Genomic DNA, 27,034 nt, shown 5'->3' with positions numbered 1-27,034 from the left:
ACCTAGTGCTCATATACACCATGGAATATTATGCAGCCACCAAAAATGATGAGTTCGTGTCCTTTGTAGGGACATGGATGAACCTGGAAACCATCATTCTCAGCAAACTGACACAAGAGCAGAAAATCAAACACCACATGTTCTCACTCATAGGCAGGTGTTGAACAATGAGAACACATGGACACTGGGAGGGGAACACTACACACTGGGGTCTGTTGGGGGGAAATGGGAGAGGGACAGTGGGAGATGGGGAGTTGGGGAGAGATAGCATGGGGAGAAATGCCAGATATGGGTGAAGTGGAGGAAGGCAGCAAATCACACTGCCATGTGTGTACCTATGCAACAATCTTGCATGTTCTTCACATGTACCCCAAAACCTAAAATGCAATTAAAATAAATAAATAAATAAATAAATAACACCTAGTGCTTCATATGTAAAGAAGGAAGCACTAAAGCTTTTGGAAATACACATCCCACCTTACTTTTCCACATCTTGGGAACTGGCTACCTGCAAATGGCTACCCACTTCATCACACAGAGACTAACATTGGTTGAGTCACCATTATGTCCAAGTACATTTCTAGGAATTTTTCTTCTTGTCATCACTGTTACCCCTTACTTTTCAAAATAACAGTTAAAAAGTGGAATTTATTATCATCCTGTCATAATGAGGAAATTGAAAGTCTCTAACAGAGCCAGGATTTGATTACAGATATTGTAAATTCTGCAGCTTATCTTAAAATCTTAGTCTGATTTATAACAACAGGATCAGATGCATGCAGACATTTCATGTTGGCTATGCATAGCAAATGCATGTTCTCCTTTGTTTCTCCATTAGACAAGTGTTGATGCTCCATGTTTGGGTGTCCTGGCAGCAGAGCTGTCTCTTTTGTGTTCCCATGATGATTCCTTGATTGCACAACAAGCATCTTTGGGAATGTGTCACCTCTTTGACATTGCAAAATGTCAGCATGGTAAGAATGGTTCACCATATTTTCTCAGGATTACTAAGAATATGTTCCTCATTATTCAATTTATGGGTCCTGGGAAGGCTCTATCTTTGTAAATTTCTAAATCCTGCCCTAAGAGTCATAGCTCTACTTTCTAAAATGTGTCTTTTAATGTTTTTAGCATTGTCAAGAAATTCTGGTAATAGTGTGGTTGGTTCTTCAAGATTTATAAAGCACCATGCTTACATTTCTTGGGTGTTAATGGTGGGGAAAGGAATGGTGGGTGGAGTCCAGGAGGAAAAAGAAGGAGAGAGTTTACCAATGGGACTTTAAAATGATATTTTTTTCCATCTAATTGAGCATCTGATAGACTACTCAGAAGATTATTGCTTCAATGGTGGAGAAAAATCAGCCTAGGATTAAAATAAATGTTGTTATGGTTTGTCTAACAAAGCATAAAAGCAAGACCTGAAAGTATTAAGCTATTTCCAAGTAATTTAATTGTATTTTAGAATAAAGCTTAAAAATATTTGTATATTGCAGCACTGTTTATAATAGCAAAGAGTTGGAACCAACCCAAATGTCCATCACTGATAGATTGAATAAAGAAAATGTAGCACATATACACCATGGAATAATATGCAGCCATAAAAATGATGAGTTCGTGTCCTTTGTAGGGACATGAATGAACCTGGAAACCATCATTCTCAGCAAACTGACACAAGAACAGAAAATCAAACAGCATGTTCTCACTCATAGGCGGGTGTTGAACAATGAGAACACAGGGACACAGGGAGGGATGCATCACACACTGGGGTCTGTCAGGGGGGCAAGAGAGGGACAGGGGGGCGATGGGGAGGTTGGGGAGTGATAATATAGGGAGAAAGGCCAGATGTAGTTGACAGGTGGATGGAGGCACCAAACCATCTTGCCATGTGTGTACCTATGCAACAATCCTGCATGATCTACACATGTACCCCAGAACCTAAAGTACAATAAAAAAAGAAAAAGAACACAAAGACTTAAATGAGAAAAATGTGTAAATGTGTTTTAAAATTCTCCTCCTATGCACAAAGTTATAAAATAGCACTTGAAAGTAAACTGTGATAAGGATGAATCATCTAAACTCTAAAGCCACCACTAATATAATATAGCAAAGAGTTATATATAATAAGCCAAAATGAAGATAAAATGGAATCATAGAAAACAATTCAAAATAAGGTAAAAAAGAATAGAAAAAAACAAGAAAAATAGAAAACAAATAAGAAAAATTTTAAACCCAGTGATAATAAATGTAAATGTTCTAAATACGCCAAGTGAAGAGGCAGAGATTGTCAGACTGAATAAAAAGCAAGCCTCAACTATATGCTGCCTATAAGAAACTCACTTTAAATATAAAACACAAACGAATTTAAGTGTTAAAAGTTAGAAAATGAAACAACATGTTAATAATAAAAAAGAAAATTGAAATTGCTGTATTATATTATCATAAAAAGATACATTTTAGAGAAAAGGATTCTTCTTCCAGGGAAAAAGAAAGTCATTTCATAATGATAAAGGAAATCAATTAATTAAGGAGACATAATTGTTTTTTTAATAGATTTAGGGAGTGCAAATGCTGATTTGTTATATGGATATATTGAGTAGTAACCATCACCTAAATAAAGTACATTTTACCAATTAGGTACTTTCTCATCTCTCACTCCCTTTCACCTTCTCACTTTTATGAGTCTCTAATATCTACTAATCTGCTCTCTATGCCCATGTGTACACATTATGTAGTTCCCACTTATAAGTGAGAACCTATGGTATTTGACTTTCTGTTTTGAGTTATTTCACTCAAGATAATGGCCTTTTTTGCCTCAATAATCTGTCTAATACAGTCAGTGGGATGTTTAAGGCTCCCATTATTATTGTGGGATATGTTGAAATCTCTATTATTGTGTGAGAGTCTAAGTTTCTTTGAAGATCTCTAAGAACTTCCTGTATGAATCTAAGTGCTTCTGTGTTGGGTGCATATATATTTAGGGTGGTTAGGTCTTCTCATCAAATTGAATCCTTTACCATTTATGTAAATGCTCTTCTTTGTCTTTTTTGATCTTTGTTGGCTTAAAGTCTGTTTTGCCCAAAATTAGGATTGCAACCCCTGCTTTCTTTTGTTTTCCATTTGCTTGGTAGAGTTTTCTCTATCTCATTATTTTGAGCCTATGAGTGTCATTGCATGTGATATGGGTCTCTTGAACATAGCATATCATTGGGTCTTGGTTCTTTATTAAGCTTGCTACTCTGAGTGTTTTAATTGAAGCATTTAGCCCATTTATCTTCAAGGTTAATATTGACATTCATGGATTTAATCCTATCATTATGATGTTAGCTGGCTAATTATGCAGACTTGTTTGTGTAATTGCTTTATAGTATTACTGATCTGCATACTTCAGTGTGTTTTTGCTGTGGCTGGTACTGGTCTTTCCTTTCCATATTTAGTGCTCTTTTGAGGAGCTCTTATCAGGCAGATCAGTGGTAACAAATTCCTTTGGCATTTGCTTGTCTAAAAAGGGTCTTATTTCTCTTTTGCTTAGGAAGCTTAGTTGGGCCAGATATAAAATTTTTGGTTGAAGTTTATTTTCTTTAAGAATGTTTAGGCCAAGCACAGAGGCTCATACCTGTAATCCCAGCACTTTGGGAGGCTGAGGTGGTGGGCTAAGTTGAGGCCAGGAGTTCAAGACTAGTCTGGCCAACATGGAGAAACCTCATCTTTACCAAATATACAAAAATTAGCCAGGCAGGATGATACATGCCTATAATTCCACCTACTCAGGAGGCTGAGGCAAAAATAATTGCTTAAGCCCAGGAAGCAGAGGGTGCAGCAAGACAAGATCACACCACTGCACTTCAACCTAAGACAAAAAAAAAAATTTGCCTTAAATAAAATTAAAAAAAAAAAAAAAGAATGTTGATTACAGGCCCCTAGTCTCTTCTGCCTTTCAGGGTTTCTGCTGTTAGTCTGATGGGCTTCCCTTTGTAGGTGATCACCCTTTCTTTCTGGGTGCCTTTAACATTTTTTTTTCTTTCATTTTGACATTGGAGAATCTGACAGTTATGTGTCTTGGGGATGATCTTCTAGTGTAGACCTATGCAGGGGTTCTCTGTATTTCTGAATTTGACTGTGGACCTCTCTAGCAAGGTTGGGGAAGTTTTCATGGACAATATCCTGAAATGTTTTCTAAGTTGTTTTCTTTATCTCCATCTATTGGAGGAATGGCAATGACACATAGATTTGGCCTCTTTACATAATCTTGTATTTCTCAATGGTTTTGTTCTTTCCTTTACATGTTGTTTCCTTTTTTTCACTCTATCTTAATTCAGAGAGCCAGTCTTCAAGTTTCAATATTTTTTCCTTAGCTTGGTCTATTCTGCTGTTAATACTTGCATTTGTATTGTGAAATCCTTGTAGTGTGTTTTTCAGCTCTATCACGCCAGTTAGGTTTTTTATACTGGCTATTTCATCTGTCAGCTCCTGTATCATTTTATTGTGATTCTTAGTTTCCTTGGGTTTTGCTATTCTCCTGAATCTCAATGATCTTCATTTCTATCCATATTCTGATTTCTATTTCTGTAATTTCAGTTAACTCAGCCTGGTTAAGAACCCTTGTTTGAGAACTACTACAGTCATATTGAGGACATAAGACACTCAAGCCATTTGAGTTACTGGTTCTTTCTCAGCTCTGCATGAGGATATTCCTTTAACTGTAGTGTAGATTGAGTATAGTCAGTAGACTGGATGTCTTCAAGGGCTGAGCCTTGTGCAGGGTCTGTATTCGAAACTGACTCTCATCTTTGGTTTCATGAGCATGTTAGTGAGGTATTTTTGATGTTGAAGCTTTAGGGTGTGATCTGGTTGATGGCACTTAGGCATAGTGGTCAGTTGGTAGACTCTTGCTCAGTCGTGACACCCCTATATTTCCTTACAGTTGCAGCTGTGCTCCTTCTCAGTGCTCTGAAAGTGTTGGCTCCTCTCCCACTTGCATGTTGGCTTTAGATTATGGCTTGGCACTTCTGGGATGCCCACCACAACTTTGGAGTGATCTCAAGGTTTATGTTCCCTTCGCAACTTGGAGACAGCAAAGAAAGGGACCTCAGCATTCCACAACTTTATATTTACTTGAGAGAAATGAAAGCAATTGTTCATACAAACACTTACTGATACATGAATGTTCATAACACCCTTATTTGTAATAGCCCCAAACCAGAAACAACCTGAATGTCCATTAATAGGCAAATAGATAAAGAGATTTGGGTATGTACATATAATAGAATAACATTATTCACTGGTAAAAAGGAACAAACTATTAATATGTACAACAACATGGATAAATCTCAATAGTTTTGCTCAGTGAAAGAAGCCAAACCAAAAAAAAAAAAGTGTATACAGTATGATTCACTTATATAAAATTAGAAAGTACCAACTTGACAGAGAGCAGATGACAGGACGTGGATCAGTAGTTGCCTTGGAGTCAGAGGATGGGTATGGGGAGTAGGTGTGAGGGGTTACAGAAGAGCATGAGGAAACTTTTGGAGGCAATAGATATGTTCATTTTTTTCCTCTGGTAATGTTTTATTGAGTGTATAGATATACAAAAACTTAACAAGTTGTGCACTTTATAAATGTTATATGGGTTGGGCACAGTGGTGCATACCTATAATTCCAGCACTTTGGGAGGCCTGGGCGGGCAGATCACTTGGAAACGAGCCTGGGCAACATAGTGTGACCCAATCTCTATGAAATATTTTAATTAGCTTGGCATTGTGGCATGTGCCTGCAATCCTAGCTACTGGGGAGACTGAGGTGAAAAGATCACTTAAGCGAGCAGGTCAAGGCTGCAGTGAACCCTGTTTGCACCACTGCACTCCAGCCTGGGTGACAGAGTTAGATCCTATCTCAAAAACGATAAAAAACAAAATAAAATAAATAAATGACAATTATATCTCTATAGAGCTATTTTTTAAAAAACAAAATCATTTAAAACTCACTTTCTCTGGAACTGAAGTTATCTGCACCTGAAGCTTTTGCTGAGCACTTCTGGCTTCCCTGATCTACTATTCCTCAGCATTTTTTCTTTCCCCCCCCCCCCATTTATTTTATTGCATTTTAGGTTTTGGGGTACATGTGAAGAATATGCAAGATTGTTGCAAAGGTATACATGTGGCAGTGTGATTTGCTGCCTTCCTCCCCATTACCTACATCTGGCATCTCTCCCCTTGCTATCTCTCCCCAACTCCCCACCCCTCACCGTCCCTCCCCTATTTCCCCCCAACTGACCCCAGTGTGTAGTGCTCCCCTCCCTGTGTCCATGTGCTCTCATTGTTCAACACCCGCCTATGAATGAGAACATGCGGTGTTTGGTCTTCTGCTCTTCTGTCGGTTTGCTCCTCAGCATTTTTTCAAATGCCTCCAAGTCTTCTCTCCCTGCCAATAGACCCTCCAGCTTGGCATTAGCTTTTCCAGCATACTGAACTGTGCGTTTGATGGTCTATCTGCATTTGTTATCTTGTCAGTCTATTTTTAAAAGTATTTGTCCTTCATTCATATTTCACATGGACTCTCTTAAATGCTTTATGAATCCTGGGTCAGTGCCATAATATTTTGTGAGACTAAACTATGAGCAGAGAGTTAAATAATCAGAAAACTTTAGCTCTCCAGAACTGGGCAGGAAAAGAAAACTGGAAATACTAATGCCATAGAAGAAATCAGTGATCAAATAACAACCTTAAATTCTTTTGCTTAACACAGCGGATATTGGAAAAAGTAACCCTACAGACAGTAAAAGTCATAGCGGCCTGCTTTCTTCTAATGTAGAAGTTCTTGCCAAGAAGTTTCAACAAAACAAACGTGAAATTGCTCAGGTAACTTAGCCCCCACTTTTTCCAGGGGCTTTGTTTATATGTATTATTATTCTTAGCAGCAATTTATTTCAACAAAGTTTATGTTGTTAGTATTTTTTCATTTCCTTTTAAACTCAGTGTGGTAAAACATAAATGATTAGAGACCATTTAGTTTTCTGATTTTCATCTCTATTATATAGTAATAATTATGCCTAGTATTACCAAATATACTAATTTGTATTAATCCTTATAGAAAGCAAATGAGGTATTTCCTAGTTACACTTCTTTTTCTTTGGCTAACAAATAGTTCACTATAAATGGAGAACTTCTGCTTATTTAGAAAAATTAACAATTTACCAGTTAACAGACTTGCCAATACTATCATAATTTACTCTGCTAACATCATAATGACACTGTGATTTATTCTGATTTTGTTTAGAAGAGCTATTAAATGAAAAATAAAAATTTAAAAAGCCTATATGATAAACCTCAGTACCAAGTAAGTAGTTTCTACACTGTCTCAACTGTTGGGAGAACCGTGAGGCTCTACAGTTGTATATACTCCCTCACCTTCTTCAAACTACATAAGTTTAGCCATAAGCTCCAGAAGTTATACAGCACTGAGGCCAGGTTGGGCTGTCCAGCACCTTCCAGGCACACACATTGAGCCAACAGTTTAGCAAAACTTCTGGGGAAACCCTTTAGGCTAGCTCATCTCTTGGGATGGGAAGATCTAGGATTTCCTCTTAAAACTACATGTATAAAGCAGTGTCTTCTTCCATGGCTGAGTTTGGTAGAATTGTGGGAGGCTGAGGAGATGCAGAAGCAATACATCTAACATGATAAGGTCAAAAATACTGCATAGATGTCTTAAATATGTAGAAGCCCAATGGTACATCTTTCCAAAATCAAAAGTTATTCTTTCCCACCTCCCCTCAAAAATCTCAAGCCTGGTTGACTACATTCATTTACATAAAGAAACCAAGCATCTGTTTGTTTACTAGCAAATCTTCCCTCATCCTTCCATCCTCCACCCCAGTGTCCTGGAATTAAAATTCTGAGTACCATGACTGGGCTAGTGAACCTAGAACCAGCAGTCTGCGGGGCCTCTTCCAAGCTGTTCATGAGATTTATCACAACCTCTAGGTTGGTGTCCTTGCTCATCTGAGTTTAACGTCCATCAGGTTTAAAAGTCCTTGGGCTTGGGGGAGGCACCCTGGGTCCTTGTGTTCATGACCTGTTATTCATTTCCCAATTGTGAGACCAAAGCAAGCCCAGCACTACATGCAGGAGCAGTAGCTGGAAAACCCAGAGGTGGGACTTCCAGAAGTAGATGGAACCCGTAAATTGAGAGGATACAAGGTTATAGCAACAAGACCAAAAGGACCATCACCAAAGATAAAGTTCAAAGCATGCAAACAGGAGTAGAAGCAGCAAGGTTGCTAGCCAAGGAAGCTGGAAGCAATGCACCATTAAACGGGAGGGTTGGACTGAAAAACAACAACAACAAAAAAAAACAATTCCCAAATGATAGCACTCTTTTTTTATAGAGTGGTCAGTTGTAACAGAGGACATTGTCTTGCAAAGGATTCACAGAGAGCCACAAAAGTGTCATTAACTAAAAATATATATATTTATATATGTTCATACCAAATAAACTAGTAGGGTAATATAACCACTTCAATATAATGAGGCTTTTGCTCCTTTTAAATTCTTACTCATGGGAATTTATAGAAAGAAATAACTCAAAATGATACCACTGTTTGTGAGAAGAGTTTCTTCACAGATTTATCAAAGCATATGCCAAACATAGAGGAATAAATGAAAATCTGTGGACTCTTAATAGTATATTATGCAAACATTCAAGTGAGTGGTATCTAGAACATATAACAAATGGTATAGTGGTAAGAAGCAGGAAGAGATAAAAATGACCTCTAAAGAGTCCAGCTGATCCTGTGTGATTGGTATATTTCTGGAGAGTTATATGTAGATCATATTTTACAAAGCAAACCTATAATTTTATGTAACCTACCATCACATCTTCACCTGTACATGACAGAAACTTCTAACACTAGCTCTAAATTTCACTGGGAATTGCCTCTTCTACAAATTTTTAGATAGATACTAAAGTAAATTTTTTTGTTGAGTAAGCAAATATTCAAAACAGAGTATTCTGCCTCCCAATATTTTTTAAAAATCCAGTGTGATATAATTAAATCTGGCTTTCTTAAAGTAGGGCAAACTATGATATTCAGTCTACCTTACCAAGCCTTGGTTACCCTCCTCTAATCTTCTTCCATAGCTTTCCAAGATTCCCATCCATCACCCGTCTGCCTAGTGGGAGAGGAGCTAGTGATCATCATTTCTCACGCAGACCTTAGTCCTGCCTCATGACCAAAACAGCAATACTCTGTCCCTTTAAAGCGGGTACAGGAAAACTTTTATTGATTAGATTGGGTATCCTCTGTACTTGGGAAAATGACTTTTTTTTCCACATAAAGGCAAAAAAATAAAATTTGGCTCACTTATCTTTCTTTGAGAAATCTATAATCAATGTGATTTTGTTCCAATTTTACAATCTATGGATAGTCCTCTAACTTTGAAAAGGGATTGTTTGAATTGTAGTTCTTACACCTCAATCATGGACACAAAGGTCTTTTATTTCTTTCTGCTTCCTGATCCTTTTCTGTGAAAGAGGAACATCCATGCCTTTGAGTTCCCTCGACTTTCTCACCCTGTCGCCTCCTGCATCGTCTGCTTTCTTCATACTTGTTTCTAATCAAACTCATTTTCAAAACTGAAGAAATTCATGATAATATTTGAACAGCTGAATTGCTTTAAAATCAGAAGAAAAAAATAAATGTAATTTCACTTGGATTGCAGTCATTTTTGTACCAACATTGTTGTAAAATATAATTTTTAATATTTTTCATAGAGGAAGGAGCCTCCAACAAGATGCATATGGCCCACGGAAGTCCTGGCTCCTGAATGTCCCCCACCAAGTCTGAGTTTAGCTGTCTTATGTTGGTATAGGGACTGACGTCATGACTCTCCTTTTTGGTTGCAGACAGTAGGACAAACCTTACTGCCTTCCTTGCTGACAGACTTTGTGCGGAGTCTCCTGATGAAACTCTCTTCACCTGACGATAAAATCGCATCTGAGGCAGCATCCATACTGACACTGACTCTGACATTTCATTCTCACAAGGTCACCATGGTAAGATACTTGACATAAGCAGGAGAGCACAGGGTTTACTTTCTAATGTACATTTTTGCTTTTCTTACATATCTACTTCTTATGTACTTCTTGTCATTGTTCATTATATTACTTCAATAGAATAAGGCTTTTGGGGTTTCTTTTAAGTTTACTTGCTCTGTGGCTCAGACTGGAGTTCAGTGGTGAAACCGTGGCTCACTGAAGCCCCGAACTCCTGGGCTTAAGCAACCCTCCAACCTAAGCCTCCTAAGCAGCTAGGACCTACAGGTGTGTACCATCACACCCAGCTAATTAAAAAAAATTTGTAGAGATGGAGGTCTTGCTGTGTTGCCCAGGCTGGTGTCAAACTCCTGGGCTCAAGCAATCCTCCCACCCTAGCCTCCCAAAGCACTAGGGTTACAGGCATGAGTCACCACACCTGGCCTGAGAATTGTTTGTGTGAAATAGTCCAAGCATACAAACAATTTTAGAGAGTAAGTAATGAATGCTTGTCCACCAATCATTTTAAATCATAGTACCCTGCCATATTTGCTTTAGAATTTTTAAAGAAATACATTAATAGTAATAAAATAGTATAGCTGTAATTGAAATCCTCTGTGTATCCCTTAAGGAGAGATTTCAAAGACCCTCAGCTTGCCATAGAGCTGGCTATATAATTTATGGGGTTCTGTGCAGAATGAAATCTGGGACTGCTTCTCACAACATGGGAAATGTTGTTACTAAATGTATAAGCACATGCAGTATTTGCCTTTCCCCCCCAGTCTCTCTCTCTCAATTCTTCACAGTGGTTTTATTTGCTACTTAATGTCTTTTTAAGCAAAAAGAACAATTAACAGTTTTTAGTCAAGAGCACAGATTTTGCTATCCATACATATATTGTGCAATGCCAGTTACAAATGTAAACATAGGATTATTTAGCTCATATGCAGAATCACCAAAATAATGCCATTTGTGTTTCAAGCTCACACATGCATACATATTACATTCTTTTCAAAAAGGCAGAAACACTACACAAAACTAGCTCAACTTTAAAAATTTCACTTTTTGTCATTTACATATCCTACCAACATTCTCTTCCTTCAGCTTATTGATGGGTAAGGAAAACCTGAAAGGAAAATAATTTATGGGCTACCCTCTCTGTTTCCTTCTATGTCATTTTCAGACTAAGTAGGAATTTTTTAAGTAGGTTAAAGTTTCAATATGATGTTTATCTTGTTTTTCCACTGAGTTTCACATTATGGGTCCCCTGGAATTTTGTGAACACTACATGTGTATGGGACCACAGGAACAATGGCAGACTCACATATTGTATCTCCTCTGCTCCATTGTCCCATGGGACTTGATTTACAAAATACAATCACAAAGATAAAATTATTTAAAAGTTAAAGATGATAGTGGAAGAGCTTTAAACAAAGTAAGCGTATCTTCTCAGCGTGGAGCCCTGTGCAAACATGTAGGTCACAGGCCCATGAAACCAGCACTGATGGTGACGAGGAATGAAACTCCAGTTCCCTCTTCTGACACAGGAGTGCAAGGTGACTGAAAATAAACTGAGAGGTCTTACTCAAATTCATAGAGCAGGAAAGGGGAGGTGATGCTTTATATAGAACTCGCAATGCTACTGCAGATGGGAGCATTCTGTAGTGCAAACACATCACAGGGAGAGGTGGAGGGCAACGGTCATCTTAAAAAATCGAGTTCTCCTCTAGTGAAGTGGGAAAGAGCACTCAAAGGAAGGTGAAATGAAACCTTACCAAGTCCCTAGAGAAGAAGAGAGACAAAGCAGAAAACTAGATGTGTAAAACTAGCCTCTGCTACAGTGGAATCACTAACCACAGAAAATTTGAACAAAATAGGCTCCTCAATTTATGACCCCACCCCAGCTCCCACAAGCAACTGGAATAATGAACACACTGGATTCTTGTCTTACACAGGGTTAGGTTCCAAAATGAGTTATAAGGCTAAAAATATCCCTTAAAATCCTCTAAATTGCATTTATAGTATATGGGCTTATAATCTCTAAATAATCCTAACACATCAAATATTCATCAAAAATTGAAACAGACTATCATTAATATAACTGAACATAAATCAGCACAAATTTCTATAATTAAGCACCCAGTGACATAGCTGGCTTGCTTTAGAGGTATCTGCACTTAAACTAGGAAGAGGACAACTGCAAGAAGCTCTAAATCCTATAGTTGAAAGGTCTTTAGAAAAGTGTAGTTTAATGTCTCTCATTTCTTGCTCACCTTGGAGCCTATGTAGTTGGAAAAGCACCCTGCACTTTTTAATATTTTATTTTTCGTTTGCCATAAAAAGTTGTACAGATAACTGAATTGTATGTGGTGTAACTGCAAGGCAATGTAAATTTGCATTAACTAATTTTTCAGCTTATAATCTCTGTTAGACTAAAATTTATGATCTAGAATCACAAGAAATATTTAAGAAGAAAAAAATGCAAAGGATTACTTTCAAAATTAGACGTGAGATGATCTGAGTGGATTAAATTTGATATTGATACACAGCCACTGATTTGAGACAAATCTGAGATCCAGCTAGAACTCTCCTTGTTCCTTAATGAGTAAAAAGAGGAGGAAAAATGAAATTAACATGGGACTTATGAGTAGAGTTTGCAAGACTATAGCCTAGTGTTTACCATTCTGGGTCATTCCTCTGATACATGGTTCATCCCTTCAATATGTGGACTCAAATCATCTTTAACTTACAAAAGTTTTTTTGAAGTATATGCTGTGGTTCTATTGTTATTCTGTTCCATTGTTTTGATTTTCTTCTTTAAGTACTTGAATTATATGTATGTTTCCTATACTGAGCTTATATTTCTTACAGAATGAATTCAACCCTCCCAGAATAAACTTTTAAGGAAATGGACATTTTCCTGCTATCCATAAATGCACAGATTTTGTCTTCATCCAAATGAATATTTTGCATTGTGTAGTCACAAATATAAATATGCTTTCTACTAGTGCTTATTTGTGTGCTAGTTGCTGCCTTGGTAATTCTGTGAAAAAGCAAATTCTTATGTCCAAGAAATATGCCTTGGTTTAGAGGTGACCATGGAACAGGAGACTCTTGTTTACCTGTTGAATTTCTCTTACAGGTGTCTAAGATCGTGGATGCTATTTATAAGCAATTGTGTGAAAACAGTTTTCACAACATGAAGTGTGATATGTTGGGGGTTATCACTTTGTTGACACGTACTTCACCCAAGAAGGTCATCTTTCAACTTATGGACTACCCAGTTCCAGCAGATGAGTAAGGCCCCTTAATCCTCTGACTCTTCCAGGAGGGCTTGTTCACATGGACCTGGGCTCAACTCTTAATCTACCATAGTCAGGCCTGGTTTCTTTTTTCTGAAAGAGAAAATCTATTTTTGCATTATGTGGGATGATTTTAAGACTTAAATAAGATCATATGTAGTATGCATATCTTTGTATAATACCTAAAACACAGTAGGCCCACAAGAAATGATCAATGTCACTGTTATTTATCTGAGGCATTAAATTGTGTTCTGGTGCATGTCCCAGAGGAACAAAACTCTCCTCAAAGTGATAATGGATTTTTACTCCCATTTGTGAATTTACTCATTTCTGTTGAGGAAATAAATTTGTACATGTAGTGTTTTCCTTGTTTACGAAGGACAAATATAAGACATTTCTACACAGCAGTAACAAACATTATAATTGGGTATCCTGTGTCCTTTGACTGTTAATCTGAAATTTATGATTCTGAATCACAAGAAAAGTTTAAAAAGAAAAAGTGCAAATGTGAGCCTATAGGACAATATGAACCTAACAGGTACATTAGAAGAGCTTAGAAAAATCACACCACTCCATTTCTACAGTTTGCATAAATACTAGAAATCAGGTAGTACTTCTTAATTATGAACAGTGTAAAAGGCAGGGAGTTTTATTATGAAGAGGACTAGGTCTTTGGAAATAAATGAATCTGTTTCCATCAACCTTGATCCTTACATTCTGTGTGACGTTATGCAAGTTTGATAAAACTCCCTGATGTTAAATTTCCTCATCTAGAAAATGAGGAAAGTTCTTTCTATCTATAGATATGTGAATTAATTCCTGTGACAGGTCATTGAGATCAACAAAAGTCTAAGTAAATCACATAACTTCATTTTTCAGACTGAAAGGTTGTATTTATTTAGGAAGCTTTAACTCACAAAGTATTTTACTATTTATAAAATTCCTAGAAATATCTTCATAAGACAATCTAACATCCAGGAACTAAGCACCCACTTTGTGTAAGGCATTACTGGCCCTCAAACATTTTGTTGAGGAGAGGGAATATATCCACATGCATATAAGATAAAAATTGCCAATAAATCTGGTACAAGCAATATGTGCTGAGGAAGTACAGAAAGCAGGCACAATTAATTAGGTGAACTTAATCAAAGTCGCTACCAGCAGGTCTAATTATAGGTAGGCGTTGAGGTAGAAAAGGCCAGGATTTGGAGTGAAACTAAACCAAAGGAATACATGAAAGATTTGCTCAGCCAAAATGTATGAACAAGAGATAAGACAAAGAGACACGGCATTTGAGAGCTGATGTCCATCTGATTAAAAGTGAGACTTGTAAGCAGGAGCAGGTGGGTAGTACGTGCTACAGAGCTGGGTATGTCCATATTCCAAGGGATCAGGCACCCATATGATGAACCTCAACTGAACGGCTGAGCAATAGGTGTCAGAACCAAGAACTGGCAAGATATCAGAAATTTATCAGTGCAGAGGTGTATAGCAGTTTTTAAGATGGGCAATAGTAGGGCTAATCTTGAAGAGTGTTGAGTATACAGAGAAAGGAGCTAGGGGACTGGAGGTTGAGAAGCCAAGATTTTTAACAGCATCTGTGTCACTAATTGTGTGCCATTTGCCAAAATGGCTCACTCTTCTGAGCTCAGTTTTTTGTTGTTTTTTTTTTTAATTTTCACCATTTATATGGTTTTTTAGTCGGGGTTAATTTTTTATTTTTATATCAATCCACTTATTAATTTGTCGTCCCATGCCAGTTTTTAAATATTATATTATTCCTTGACCAACAAAGTCACGAAGCGAGAGGAGCAGAGGAAGTATTGAGTACAGAAAGCTGATCAGTTCTTGACAGTGAGCTAGACAGACATTTAAATAGCAGTAGAAATGAACTTGCAGACCAGACTCTGGTATTTTCCATAGGTCTTACTGAAATTCTGTTTTCCAGCATAAAAGGCTTGTGAGATCCTTTGGAAATGGGAATCTCAGTTTGTTTTGGACATGTCTGCAGCGTCTTTGCTATTTAAGGATGTAAAACCAAGACTCTTTTCCTGATTCTTGTTATTCTATCAAGTAGGACACGACAAACATGATTCTCATTGTATGGGGTGGGGCTGTGTTTGCAGCACTCTGATACAGATGTGGCAGGCGGCAGGCTCTGAGGCGACCCCGGCCCCTCACGTACTGAAGACAATCTTACTGATACTGAAAGGAAAACCTGGGGAAATGGAGGACAGCCTAACAGAAAGAAAACGCTTCTCTCTTGATGCTACCAACGTGATGCCTTTGGCGGTAAATAACATGATGAGTGTTTCTTATTCTCAGTATTGTCTTCCCCATTTTAAAAATCCCTATCTTCCCACAGATTTAATCATACTTCCTTAACACAGTCCTCCTCTCATGCATCCATTCATGCAGCACATATTTATTGAGTGTCTATTATGTGCTGTGCCCTACCATGGAGCTTTCATTTTGGTAAGAAACAGATAATTAACAAATAATCGTGTTGTAATTCAGATGGTATAAACCTTAAAAGGCATATATAGTGGTGTGGGAGAAAGAAAGTGACTGGCAAAGTTTAGGTAAGTGGGTCAGGGCAGGCCTCTCTGCTGAGGTGGCATCTAATCAGAGACCTGAATCAGGTGAGGTTATGAACCTTACATATATCTGAGTTAGAGAGTTCTAGACTGAGAGAAGGGAAAAGTCTCATACTGATGGACATTTACTTAGTATGTTAGAGAAGACAAGGAGGCCAAACAATCAGTGAATTGGGCAATTGAGATGAAAGTACAGGAGATGATATATGAAAGAAGCAGACAGTGGCTAGATCATACAGGCTTTTGTAGCCAGGGAAAGATCTAATCTCATTTGTGTCCATCATTTTATATCTCCTGAAAACCAAAATGTAAACTAAGGTCTTACAGAGTCAGAGTAGTATAAAGTTGGCATTGCTTCACAAATGTGATATGTTGGAATATGTATTTTTACAATGCCAGTTACAATCCCTAAAGGCAAAATCCTGAACACCATAATCCTGAATATTGAAAATCTAAAAGATCAAAATTCTAAAAGTCTAAAATTTCTATCATCTGATTGAATCCCCAAACGGTAATGATGGATTCGGAATCAGGTACAATCAAGACTTCTACAAGTGAATTTTAAGTTGTCACAAATAATGTTTGCTTTTTCCATTCAGTCCAAAGCATTTCTAGGAAAATTCAGATGAGCGGATTAGCCAGGCAATATGGCAATGATGAAAATTTTAGTTGTAAAATATGCCATTTATTTGCATTGGCATTCCTTGCAGCTGATGAAATTCCAGGAGATTTTGATAAATTAAAGCCATATTTGCCTTGAAGAAGCCAGACAAGTTACTGACTGGTCTAATTATGTGTACAGTAGGAGAAGAAGACAATTATGGAATGGTGTTGCTGTTCAATCACCAGTATTGCTTCCTCCAAATCTGTGGTCTTTCTATGAGTACACATGAAATAGATTTCTGCATGCCAAAACAACATAAAAGCATAGTACAGAAGATGGGAAAATGTAATAGGAAATGCTCAAGTTAGTATATGTCAAATCGTAAAAGAATTTCAAAAAAAGTAGCATCACATATAAAATGAATGTAAACATATTCTCCAGGGAGAGCCATGCCCTAAAAGAAAAAGGAAAAATAACAGCCATTCATCACAATGAAGGACTTCTAAATATAATTAGTGATCATAAAAGCTGACCAGGTCTAATGGACCACCTCTATGCAATTGCCCATAATTTATCCCTATTGTTTTTTTATATGTTGAATTTTCTTTTTAGATTGTTTTCTACTTTCTTTTTAATGTATTTCTCTCATTATTTTAAGTTGTCAGCATTATTGCTTCTAATTTGTTATGCTACATATTTCATTTCCAATACCAGAGACATAAATTGTGTAAAAACTTTTAGAGGGTTCTAATTCTTTTTATGCATTTTTTTGCAAATTTGTCTCCATGAAGATGCGTTGTCACAACATTGACTTTGTGTTTAAGCATTGCACTTGTGTATAAAAATGTTGAAACTTCCTCAATAAATGAGATGTATTGTTATATATTTGCTTTCTTCAAGAAAGATAAAATTTATTGAGATCTCAGCTCTTTGGACAACAGCGTATATGGTGGTGATCCATTGGTCTGTCTTGTCAAAAGACTTATATTGTCCACCAAGGGATTTCAGATGACCACAGTTATATAAGCTATTTCTTTATGAATATGGTTTGTCTGCTCAAAACTGTTACCCATATGACTGTTGTTAGTATACCTAAGTGTTTATGTTTGTAAAAATATGTATGATATTATTGCCTAATTTATTGTATAAAATGACCTATGAAGTTTTCTGACATGTTTTCTCACTGGTTTGGCAGCCAGGGTGTTTGTATAGTGCCTTGAGATTCCCTTACCGTGGTATGCTTGGCACAGTTCCTGGCTCACAACTGATATAGCAGCTGTTAATGAATGAATGGGTACCTATATATGCTTTAGGTTTTCTTCAAGGAGGCTGAAGGAGGGGTTGCAGAGTCACTCCATTGCTCCCCTCAGTAAGGTTGACTGGGTTTAGAGAAAAACTGTTTACATTTCTACCTTCTATTTCTTTCCCTTATAGGCATCCCAGGCCCTATGCACCTTTCTGCCTCTTGGTTCCTACAAGAAAGCGGTGGCCCAGTTTTTCCCCCAGCTCTTGATGGCCCTTATGTTCCAAGTCTCCTACAGCAGTGAGCTGAGCCTGATGCTCACGGACAGGACTTTGTGAGATAATGCTGGTTATTTCAGATTATGTAAGAGATAAGCATCCAGCTGTCAATACTTCTACCCCGTTGGAGGTTCATATGGGATTCTTTACAGTCCCATGTGCAGTGTGTTCATTTATTACAGTTTTCTCTCCTCTGAATAGTAGAATTCCTTCAGAAAAGGAACCAGCCCGGTACCTAGAAGTTAGCTCACCTTCCATGAGCATGTGTAGCATATAAGAGCCATGACCACAGAACTCTGTTGATTCCTACCACTTTCCCTATCAGATCAGTAAGAGGTTACCACAGAAACGAGGGCACAGCATTACATCCAAAACCAGATACATTTTTGCTCTGCCATCTACCTACTTTTTGCTGGAACCTCTAGGGTTATTCTACATATAAGAAAAAAACGATGTGCTCACATGTACTTTGTGAACTGTAAAGTTAATTTGTGGTTGGAGGTGTAATATATGAGTTTATAACTACATGAAGTTGTCTGTCCACATAGAAGTTTAGCAATTCCCTTTTGTCCAAGAGAGTACAGTTGATTTTGCTACCCAACAGGGAAATCTCAACCCAAATGTCTACTATTTTCCCTTGTCTAGTGTGGATTTTAAGCCAGGCAGAGTTATAAAACACAATCAGTTCTATTAAGGTATATAATCTACTACCTATTCTCTAAGAAGATATACACCAAAGCATCCCAACTGGATGAGAATATATCCTATTCATTTAAGACACCCATAGAAGAAAATGGACACCTTTAGCAAGTCACTGCATCATTGAACATCTCTTTCAAATTCATCTCTGGCAAATGAGCTATTAATAATAAACAAATAAGCTGTTCTGAGATTATTGCTAGATTTTATGTGTCACAATTTCAATTTATCCCCTATCCCATGTACTGTTAATCAGGGAAGATGAAGGACATTTAGCAATTTTTTTTTCCTTTGAGACATCCCCTTTCTCAAAACCTGTATTCTGCCCAACGTGGAATGAAAAGGCAGGTAATGTGCACTTAGTTTTTTTAGTATCATTAGCACGTGATGACTCTACTCTCTTTTGGGGCTTTAGATATGCCCAGGATGCCCTGAGAGCTCTGCTGAATTGTTCTGGACTACAAGAGGTGGATATCACTCTAACAAAAAAGAGTTTCTGGAACCATCTATCTGAAGAGCTGTATCACCGTTATAGAGTCTACCTTCTGGCAAAGTAAGAACTGGGGGCTCTGTAGGATTCTTTTCTTTATCCCACCTTCTCCAACTTCCTTCAAGTAAGCTATGGAGGAACAAAATAGGCATCTACTCCAATTCCAAATCTCTCTTAACGATCTAAGTTGCTATTTGATTTCTACTTCTTCAATTATTTTGAAGTGTTTTGAGAATTTTTTTCTTTTTTTATTTACTTATTTTTATTTTGCCCTCTTACTGATGATACAGATGCCCAATGATCCTCCCTCCACAGAACAGGTTTCTTTTTCTATAGATACAGAAAACTAGAGGTGAGTTTGTTTTTTTCCCTCTGATTTTGGCTGATTCCTGCTCTGCAGGCATCAGTTTCAGATGTATTCCCACTTGAAAGAGGTCCAATAAAAACCTATTCAATGAGCCAAATAAACATGGAAAAGAATAATAGAAGACGGTTTTTTTCTAGTTAGCCCTTTAGTAAACAGCAAGTTTCTGATGGTAGGGATCAGATTCTCTGATCAAGAATCAAAATTCAGGCTCTTGACAATTTCAAGTTGTGCCTGACCCAGAAAGTACTCTCTATGTGGTCTATGAGGCCTTGGTGCTTTTATAAAAGAGTCTCATTTGCAAATAGATTTTAGGAACAACATACTGTGTTAAAGTGTAGTACATCTGCACCCTACAAGTTGTCACAAGTTGAGTGTCACTCTAAGGATATCTAAGAAGTAACTCTGGATCTTCTTACTCAAAGCGTGGTCCACAGATAAGCAGCAACAGCGTCACCTGAGAGAGTTAAAAATTCAGAATCTCATGGCCCACCCCAGACCTACTGAATCAGAATCTGTATTTTAGCAATATCTCCAGGGTCATTTGTTATCACATTGCAGTTTCATAAGCACTGGTTTGGAAGACCAGCTGGGAATCTTAAAATGGAAACTTTGTCATGTTATCCTTCGTAATTCTGCCCTCACTAATCTGATCCAGGCCACTATATCAGGACAAGCATGAGGCTGGCCACCATCCGAGTGTGTTCTGGAGAACAGCATAGTAAATCAGAGCTCATCACCTCTTTTCCTGAGTAATCCAGGACAGTCCCAAACCCTCATCAGCGTTATATCATTCAAAGAAAGAGCTTGGTCCAAAACTACAAAGATGACCTGCATCCAGCCATCTTGGACTGAGCAGTAGATTTTTATTTCCTCTCCTTTTAGTGAAGAATTGATGGGAGCTTGTACTAAAATAGGGTATTCTGTTCTGTGGCAAAGGATGGGAGAGACAAGAAAGAGAAGTGACATTAAGGAAAGATGCTGAAAGGGATTCAATTATATATAATTCTGCAGAGTATGTGTAGAATTCACTGTGGGACTACAACTTATTTAGGGAATATTAAAAAATATCTTTCTTTTTATCTGGGAGGTACAAGATATTAGAATAATGATTCTCTCTTTACCACTATTAGCATAGTGCTTTCTCCTTTGCCTTATTCTCTTTTACAGAACTCTCAGTGGCTGTAACTTTCCACAGTTTCCAGAGACACTGCATTATCTCTATAAGCTCTCAGTAGAAGGTCCTAGAAGGTCGGAAGACAATCTCATCATAGTAATATTCCTCACTGAAGTGAGTTTTATAGACTGTGAACAGCTGTGTTCTCATTTCCTTTCCTTACCCAAATTTAAATCAAAATTCCAGTTTCTTATATGTCTCCCTCTGAATATTGGTTCTCACCAATACTTAAGATCATGAACAATATCTGAAGTTGGGTGGGGAGAGGTGTGGAGTTATATCTGGATTATAGAAGCATTGTCCCTTCAGTTTTATCCAGCAGTTGGTTTTAATCTGTTTCTAGGGGTGTGGATTTGCACAAACACTATTTTTTTAGTACCAGTTTATATATTTCTGTATGATTGTTAAAGTATATCAAGGGATAATTGGGTTTAATAAGGATGGTAGATAACATCTGGGATCTAGGTGGTACTTCTGACCATCTATGGGAGAAAAGGAACTGGCTGGATAACTAAGTAAAATGGAGATGTGGAACCATATTATTTTGTATATGAATATTGTGCCGTGTATTATAATACTATAATGGAGTCAAGCAAATTGATTTTGATTACAAAACATAAAGGCTTTATAACTTGAAATTATCAGAGTCAAATCTAATTTTTCATAAAAATAATAATACACATGTGTTACATAAGGTGTAGTGCCCAGTATTTTCAAAATTTGAGATGATTTCAAACACCATAGTAAAACAGCTAAATTATAAAAAGCATACTCTTATACCATACCATCTACTTCTAAAGCTTTCAAAAGTATACATAAATGAATTTAACCGAACATGGCAGTAGTCATCAATGATTTCAAATGTGCTTAGTCCATTTTCACCTCTCATTAATTTTACTGTGTAACCCATTATTTTTATTGAATTGACTATTCTTTGTTCAGTGTCTATTCTTGGCTTTTTTTTAAATGAATGTTTAGTTGACTGTATATAGGTGAGTTTCTTTTTTTTTCCGTAAGTTATTGGGGTACCGATGGTATTTGGTTACATGAATAAGTTCTTTTGTGGAGATTGTGACATTTTACTGCACCCATCACCCGAGCAGCATACACTGCACAATATTTGTAGTCTTTTACCTTTCGGCTCTCTCCCACTCTTCCCCCCAATTCCCCAGTCTATTGTGTCATTCTTATGCCTTTGCATTCTCATAGCTTAGCTCCCACACATCAGTGAGAACATACAATGTTTGGTTTTCCATTCCTGAGTTACTTCACTTAGAATAATAGTTTCCAGTCTCATCTAGGTCACTGCAAATTCTGTTAGTTTATTCCTTTGTGTGACTGAGTAGTATTCCATCACATTATATATATACATACACACACACACACACACACACACATATATATACACACACACACATACACACACACACACACACACACACACACACACATATATATACACATACATACACACACACCAGTTTCTTTATCCACTCATTAACTGATCAGCATTTAAAAGGGTTGGTCCACAATTTTGCAATTGTGAATTGTGTTGCTATAAACATGTGTGTGTAAGTTTCTTTTTTGAATAATGTCCTCTTTTCCTCTGGGTAGATATCCGGTAGTGAGACTGCTGTATCAAATGGTATTTCTACTTTTACTTCCTTAAGGAATCTCCACACTGTTTTCCATAGTGGCTGTACTAGCTCACATTCCCACTAGCAGTGTAGAAATGTTCCCTGATCACCCCACCCACACCAACATCTACTGTTTTTTGACTGATTTTTTTTTATTATGGCCATTGTTGCTGGAGTTAGGTGATATTGCATTATAGTTTTGATTTTCATTTCCTTGATCATTAGTGATGGTGAGCATTTTTTCATATGTTTGTTGGCCATTTGTGTACCTTCTTTTGGGAATTGTCTTTTCACATCCTTAGCCCACTTTTTGATGGGATTGTTTGTTTTTTTCTTACTTGTTTGAGTTCCTCGTAGACTCTGGTTATTAGTCTTTTGTCAGATGTATAGATCGTGAAGATTTTCTCCCACTCTGTGGGTTGTCTGTTTACTCTTGTCTGTTCCTTTTGCTGTGCAAAAGCTCTTTAGTTTAATTAGGTCCCAGCTATTTATTTTTGTTTTTGTTGCATTTGCTTTTGGGTTTTTGGTCATGAAATCCTTGCCTAAGCCAAGTCTAGAAGTTTTTTTCCAATGTTACATTTAGAATTTTTATAGTTTCAAGTCTTAGGTTTAAGTCCTGTATCCATCTTGAGGTTTGATATTTGTATAAGGTGAGAGATGAGGTTTCAGTTTCCTTCTCTTATATGTGGCTAGCCAATTATCCTAGCACCATTTTTTGAAAATGGTGTCCTTTCCCCACTTTATTTTTTTGTTTGCTTTGTCAAAGATCAGTTGGCTGTAAGTATTTGGGTTTATTTCTGGGTTCTCTATTCTGTTCCATTGGTCTATGTACCTATTTTTTGTACCAGTACCATGCTGTTTTGGTGACCTTATAGTATAGCTTAAAATCAGGTAGTGTGATGCCTCCGGATTTGTTCTTTTTGCTTAGTCTTGCTTTGGCTATGCGGGCTCTTTTTTTGTTCCATGTGAATTTTAGAATTGTTTTTTTCTAACTCTGTGAAGAATGATGGTAATATTTTGATGGGGATCGTGTTGAATCTGTAGATTGCTTTTGGCAGTATACTCATTTTCACAATATTAATTCTACCCATCCATAAGCATGGGATGTGTTTACACTTGTTTGTGTTGTCTATGATTTATTTCAGCAGTGTTTTGTGGTTTTTCTTGTAGAGGTCTTTTGACTCCTTTGTTAGGTATATTCCTAAGTATTTTATATTTTTGGCAGCTATTATAAAAGAGGTTGAGTTCTTCATTTGATTCTCAGCTTGATTGCTATTGTTGTATAGAAAAAGCTATTGATTTATGTACATTAATCTTATATCTGGAAACTTTGCTGAATTCTTTTATCAGTTCTAGGTGCTTTCTGGAGAAGTCCTTAGTGTTTTCACGGTAAATGATCATATCATCAGCAAACAGGGACATGACTTCCTCTTTACCAATTTGCATGCCTTTTATTTATTTCTTTTCTGATTGCTCTGGCTAGGACTTCTAATGCTATGTTGAAGAGGAGTGGTGAGAGTGTATTGTTCCTTGTATTGCTCTAGTTCTCAGAGGGAATTCTTTCAGCTTTTCCTTATTCAGTAATATATTGGCTGTAGGTTTGCATAGATGGCTTTTATTACATTAAGCTATGCCCCTTGTATTCCGATTTTGCTGAGGGTTTTAATCATAAAGCGATGCTGGAATTTGTCAGATGCTTTTTCTGCATCTATTGAGATGATCATGTGATTTTTGTTTTTAGTTGTTTCTGTGGTTTGTCACATTTATTAATTTACATATATTGAACCATCCCTGCATATCTGGTATGAACCTACTTGATCATGGTGGATTATCTTTTTGATTTGTTGTTGGATTCATTTATCTAGTATTTTGTTAAGAATTTTAGCATCTATATTCATTGAGGATATCAGTCTGTAGTTTTCTTTTCTGGTTGTGTCTTTTCCTGGTTTGGATATTAGGGTGATGCTGGCTTCATAGAATGAATTAGGAAGGGTTCCTTCCTTGTTTCTCTAGTTCCTTGAAGTGTGCCTTAGATAGTCTATTTGTGCTCTTCTCTTTCAGACTTCTTGATGTAGGCATTTAAAGCTATGAACTTTTCTTTTAGCACTGCTTTAGATGTATCGCAGAGGTTTTGATAGGTTGTGTCTGCATTATTATTCAGTTAGAATAATTTTTTAAATTTCCATCTTGATTTCATTTTTGACCCAATGCTCATTCAGGAGCAGGTTATTTAATTTCAATGTATTTGTGTCATCTTGAAGTTTCCTTTAGGAGTTGATTTCCAGTTTTATTCCACTGTGGTCTGAGAGAATGCCTGATATAATTTGAATTTTCTTAAATGTATTGAGGCTCACTTTATGGTCTATCATATGTTCTATCTTGGAAAAAGTTCCATGCACTCTTGAATAGAATGTGTATCCTGTGGTTGCTGGATGAAATGTTCTGTGTATATTTGTTAAGTCCATTTCTTTGAAGGTATAGTTTAATCCATTGTTTCTTTGTTGACTTTCTGTCTTGGTGACCCATCTAGTACTACAAGTGGAGTATGAAGTCCCCCACTATTATTGTGCTGCTGTCTATCTCATTTTTTTGGTCTATTAGTAATTGTTTTATAAATTTGGGAGCTCCAGTGTTAGGTGCAAATATGTTTAGATTGTGATATTTTGCTGTTGGACAAGGCCTTTTACCTTTATATAATGTCCCTCTTTGTCTCTTTTAACTGCTGTTGCTTTGAAGTTTGTTTTGTCTGATACAAGAATAGCTGCCCCTGCTCACTTTTGATGTTTATTTACATGAAATGCCTTTTTCCATGCTCTTAATTAAGTTTATATGAGCCCTCATGTGTTAGGTGAGTCTTCTGAAGGCAGCGGATAGATGGTTGGTGAGTTCTTATCTATTCTGTGGTTCTGTATCTTTTAAGTGGAGCATTTAGGCCATTTGCATTCAATGTTAATATTTAAATATGAGGTACTGTTGCATTCATCATGCTTTTTGTTGCCTTTGTAATTTGATTTTTTGTGTTTTTTGTTTTTCCTTTTTAACTTGTATTTTTGTTTTATAGGTCCTGTGTTTTAAATAGGCTCTGTTTTGATGTGTTCCCAGGATTTGTTTCAAGATTTAGAGCTCCTTTTAGCAGTTCTTGTAGTGGTGGCTTGGTAATGGCAAATTCTCTCAACATTTGTCTGAAAATAACTGTATCTTTCCTTCATATATAATGCTTAATTTCACTGGATACAAAATTGTTGGTAGATACTCGTTTTGTTTGAGGAGGCTGAAGATAGGACTGCAATCCCTTCTAGCTTGTAGGGTTTCTGCTGAGAAATCTGCTGTTAATTTGATAGGTTTTCCTTTTTAGGTTACCTGGTGCTTCTGTCTCACAGCTCTTAAGATTCTCAAATGCTGAAGAATTCCATTGAGGTTTATTGGTATTGTATATTGATATTATCATTTTAAGACTAAGGTACGTATTATATAGCAGAAAGCAAATAAGTAAATATATTAATAATATTAGATGCCAACGTTTTCCATGTAAAAGGAAGGCAATACAAACATGCGACTGCAAAAAGTTAATGTAAACTTTTATATTAGCTTTGAATTAAAAATATCAATGTTATTAGTATGAACTCATGATTTAAAGAATAACTATTTCCAAGCTCTGAGTAAAAGCCAGGCAGACATGATATTCCAACAGCAAGGAGTACTTTAGCCTCCGTTTCTAATGGTTTCTAAGTGCTATTACTCACCAAAAGGAACCATGTGTCTTTGATGAAATGGCTGGTTTCAGGCGGCTAGAAAAATAGATGAGTCAGGGACATCTAATTTTTCCACAACCCAAATAAGGGCTAAAGGCCCATGGGGGCATGTCAAAAGGACACAAGAGTCAACTCAAAGTGACTTCTCCTAGCCAACTTTGAGCATGAGAATGAATAGTAACTAAATAATTGTAACATTGAATTTTTTTAAATTCATGAGTCCTTGGTGGTTCTCAAAATGAGAGAATGAGAAGAGAGAATAGAAGATTAGAGGAATACAGGATTAGAGACAGACAGAGAGACAGATGCCAGCCACTAAATGTAGAAGGAATGCTAGAAGTGGCAAATCACAATTTCTGCACGCCTTAATGTGATAAATAAATCCAGAAAAAGTCATCATTAGGTGTTACTTACATAGGACCAAATTACCACCCTATAGCTTACTATAATCACAAAGGGAAAATACGACTTTACATTTTTATGTGTAGTTATCACTCAAAAAGAATTACCATTGATCATGTTTATAAGTAATGCATTATCATCAGTCTTCCATTATTTTTCATCTATTTATTTTTAAATTTATTTATTATACTTTAAGTTCTGACGTGTATGTGTAGAACATGCAGATTTGTTACAGAAGTATACATGTGCCATGGTGGTCTGCTGCATCCATCACCCTGTCATCTACATTAGGTATTTCTCCTAGCACTAGCCTTCCTCAAACCCCCTACCTCCTGACTTTCTTCACCGAATTGGAAAAATACCACCTTAAACTCATATGAAACTAAGAAAGACCCTGCATAGCCAAGACAATCCTAAGCAAAAAAAACAAAACAAAAAACAAAAAACAAAGCTGGAGGCA

At 36.9% G+C, this 27,034-nt stretch overlaps 1 protein-coding gene across 1 annotated transcript in view; it reads left to right on the top strand.

Annotated features, from left to right (window-relative positions):
• Nucleotides 1-27,034, top strand: part of MROH9 (maestro heat like repeat family member 9) — a 101,677-nt gene that overhangs the window by 24,859 nt on the left and 49,784 nt on the right. The window contains exons 7-14 of the mRNA XM_032291119.1: nucleotides 839-974; nucleotides 6,742-6,854; nucleotides 9,901-10,050; nucleotides 13,172-13,326; nucleotides 15,458-15,623; nucleotides 17,967-18,109; nucleotides 19,168-19,305; nucleotides 20,777-20,897. Coding sequence (XP_032147010.1) covers nucleotides 839-974; nucleotides 6,742-6,854; nucleotides 9,901-10,050; nucleotides 13,172-13,326; nucleotides 15,458-15,623; nucleotides 17,967-18,109; nucleotides 19,168-19,305; nucleotides 20,777-20,897 — 1,122 coding nt within the window. The remainder of the gene's footprint in view (nucleotides 1-838; nucleotides 975-6,741; nucleotides 6,855-9,900; nucleotides 10,051-13,171; nucleotides 13,327-15,457; nucleotides 15,624-17,966; nucleotides 18,110-19,167; nucleotides 19,306-20,776; nucleotides 20,898-27,034) is intronic.

This window comes from Sapajus apella, unplaced genomic scaffold (assembly GCF_009761245.1).
Source record: "Sapajus apella isolate SASKATOON/1434 unplaced genomic scaffold, GSC_monkey_1.0 scaffold25, whole genome shotgun sequence".
Lineage (NCBI taxonomy): Eukaryota > Metazoa > Chordata > Mammalia > Primates > Cebidae > Sapajus > Sapajus apella.
Note: the sequence above shows the minus strand (reverse complement) of the source record. Positions and strands in the feature narration are given on the sequence as shown.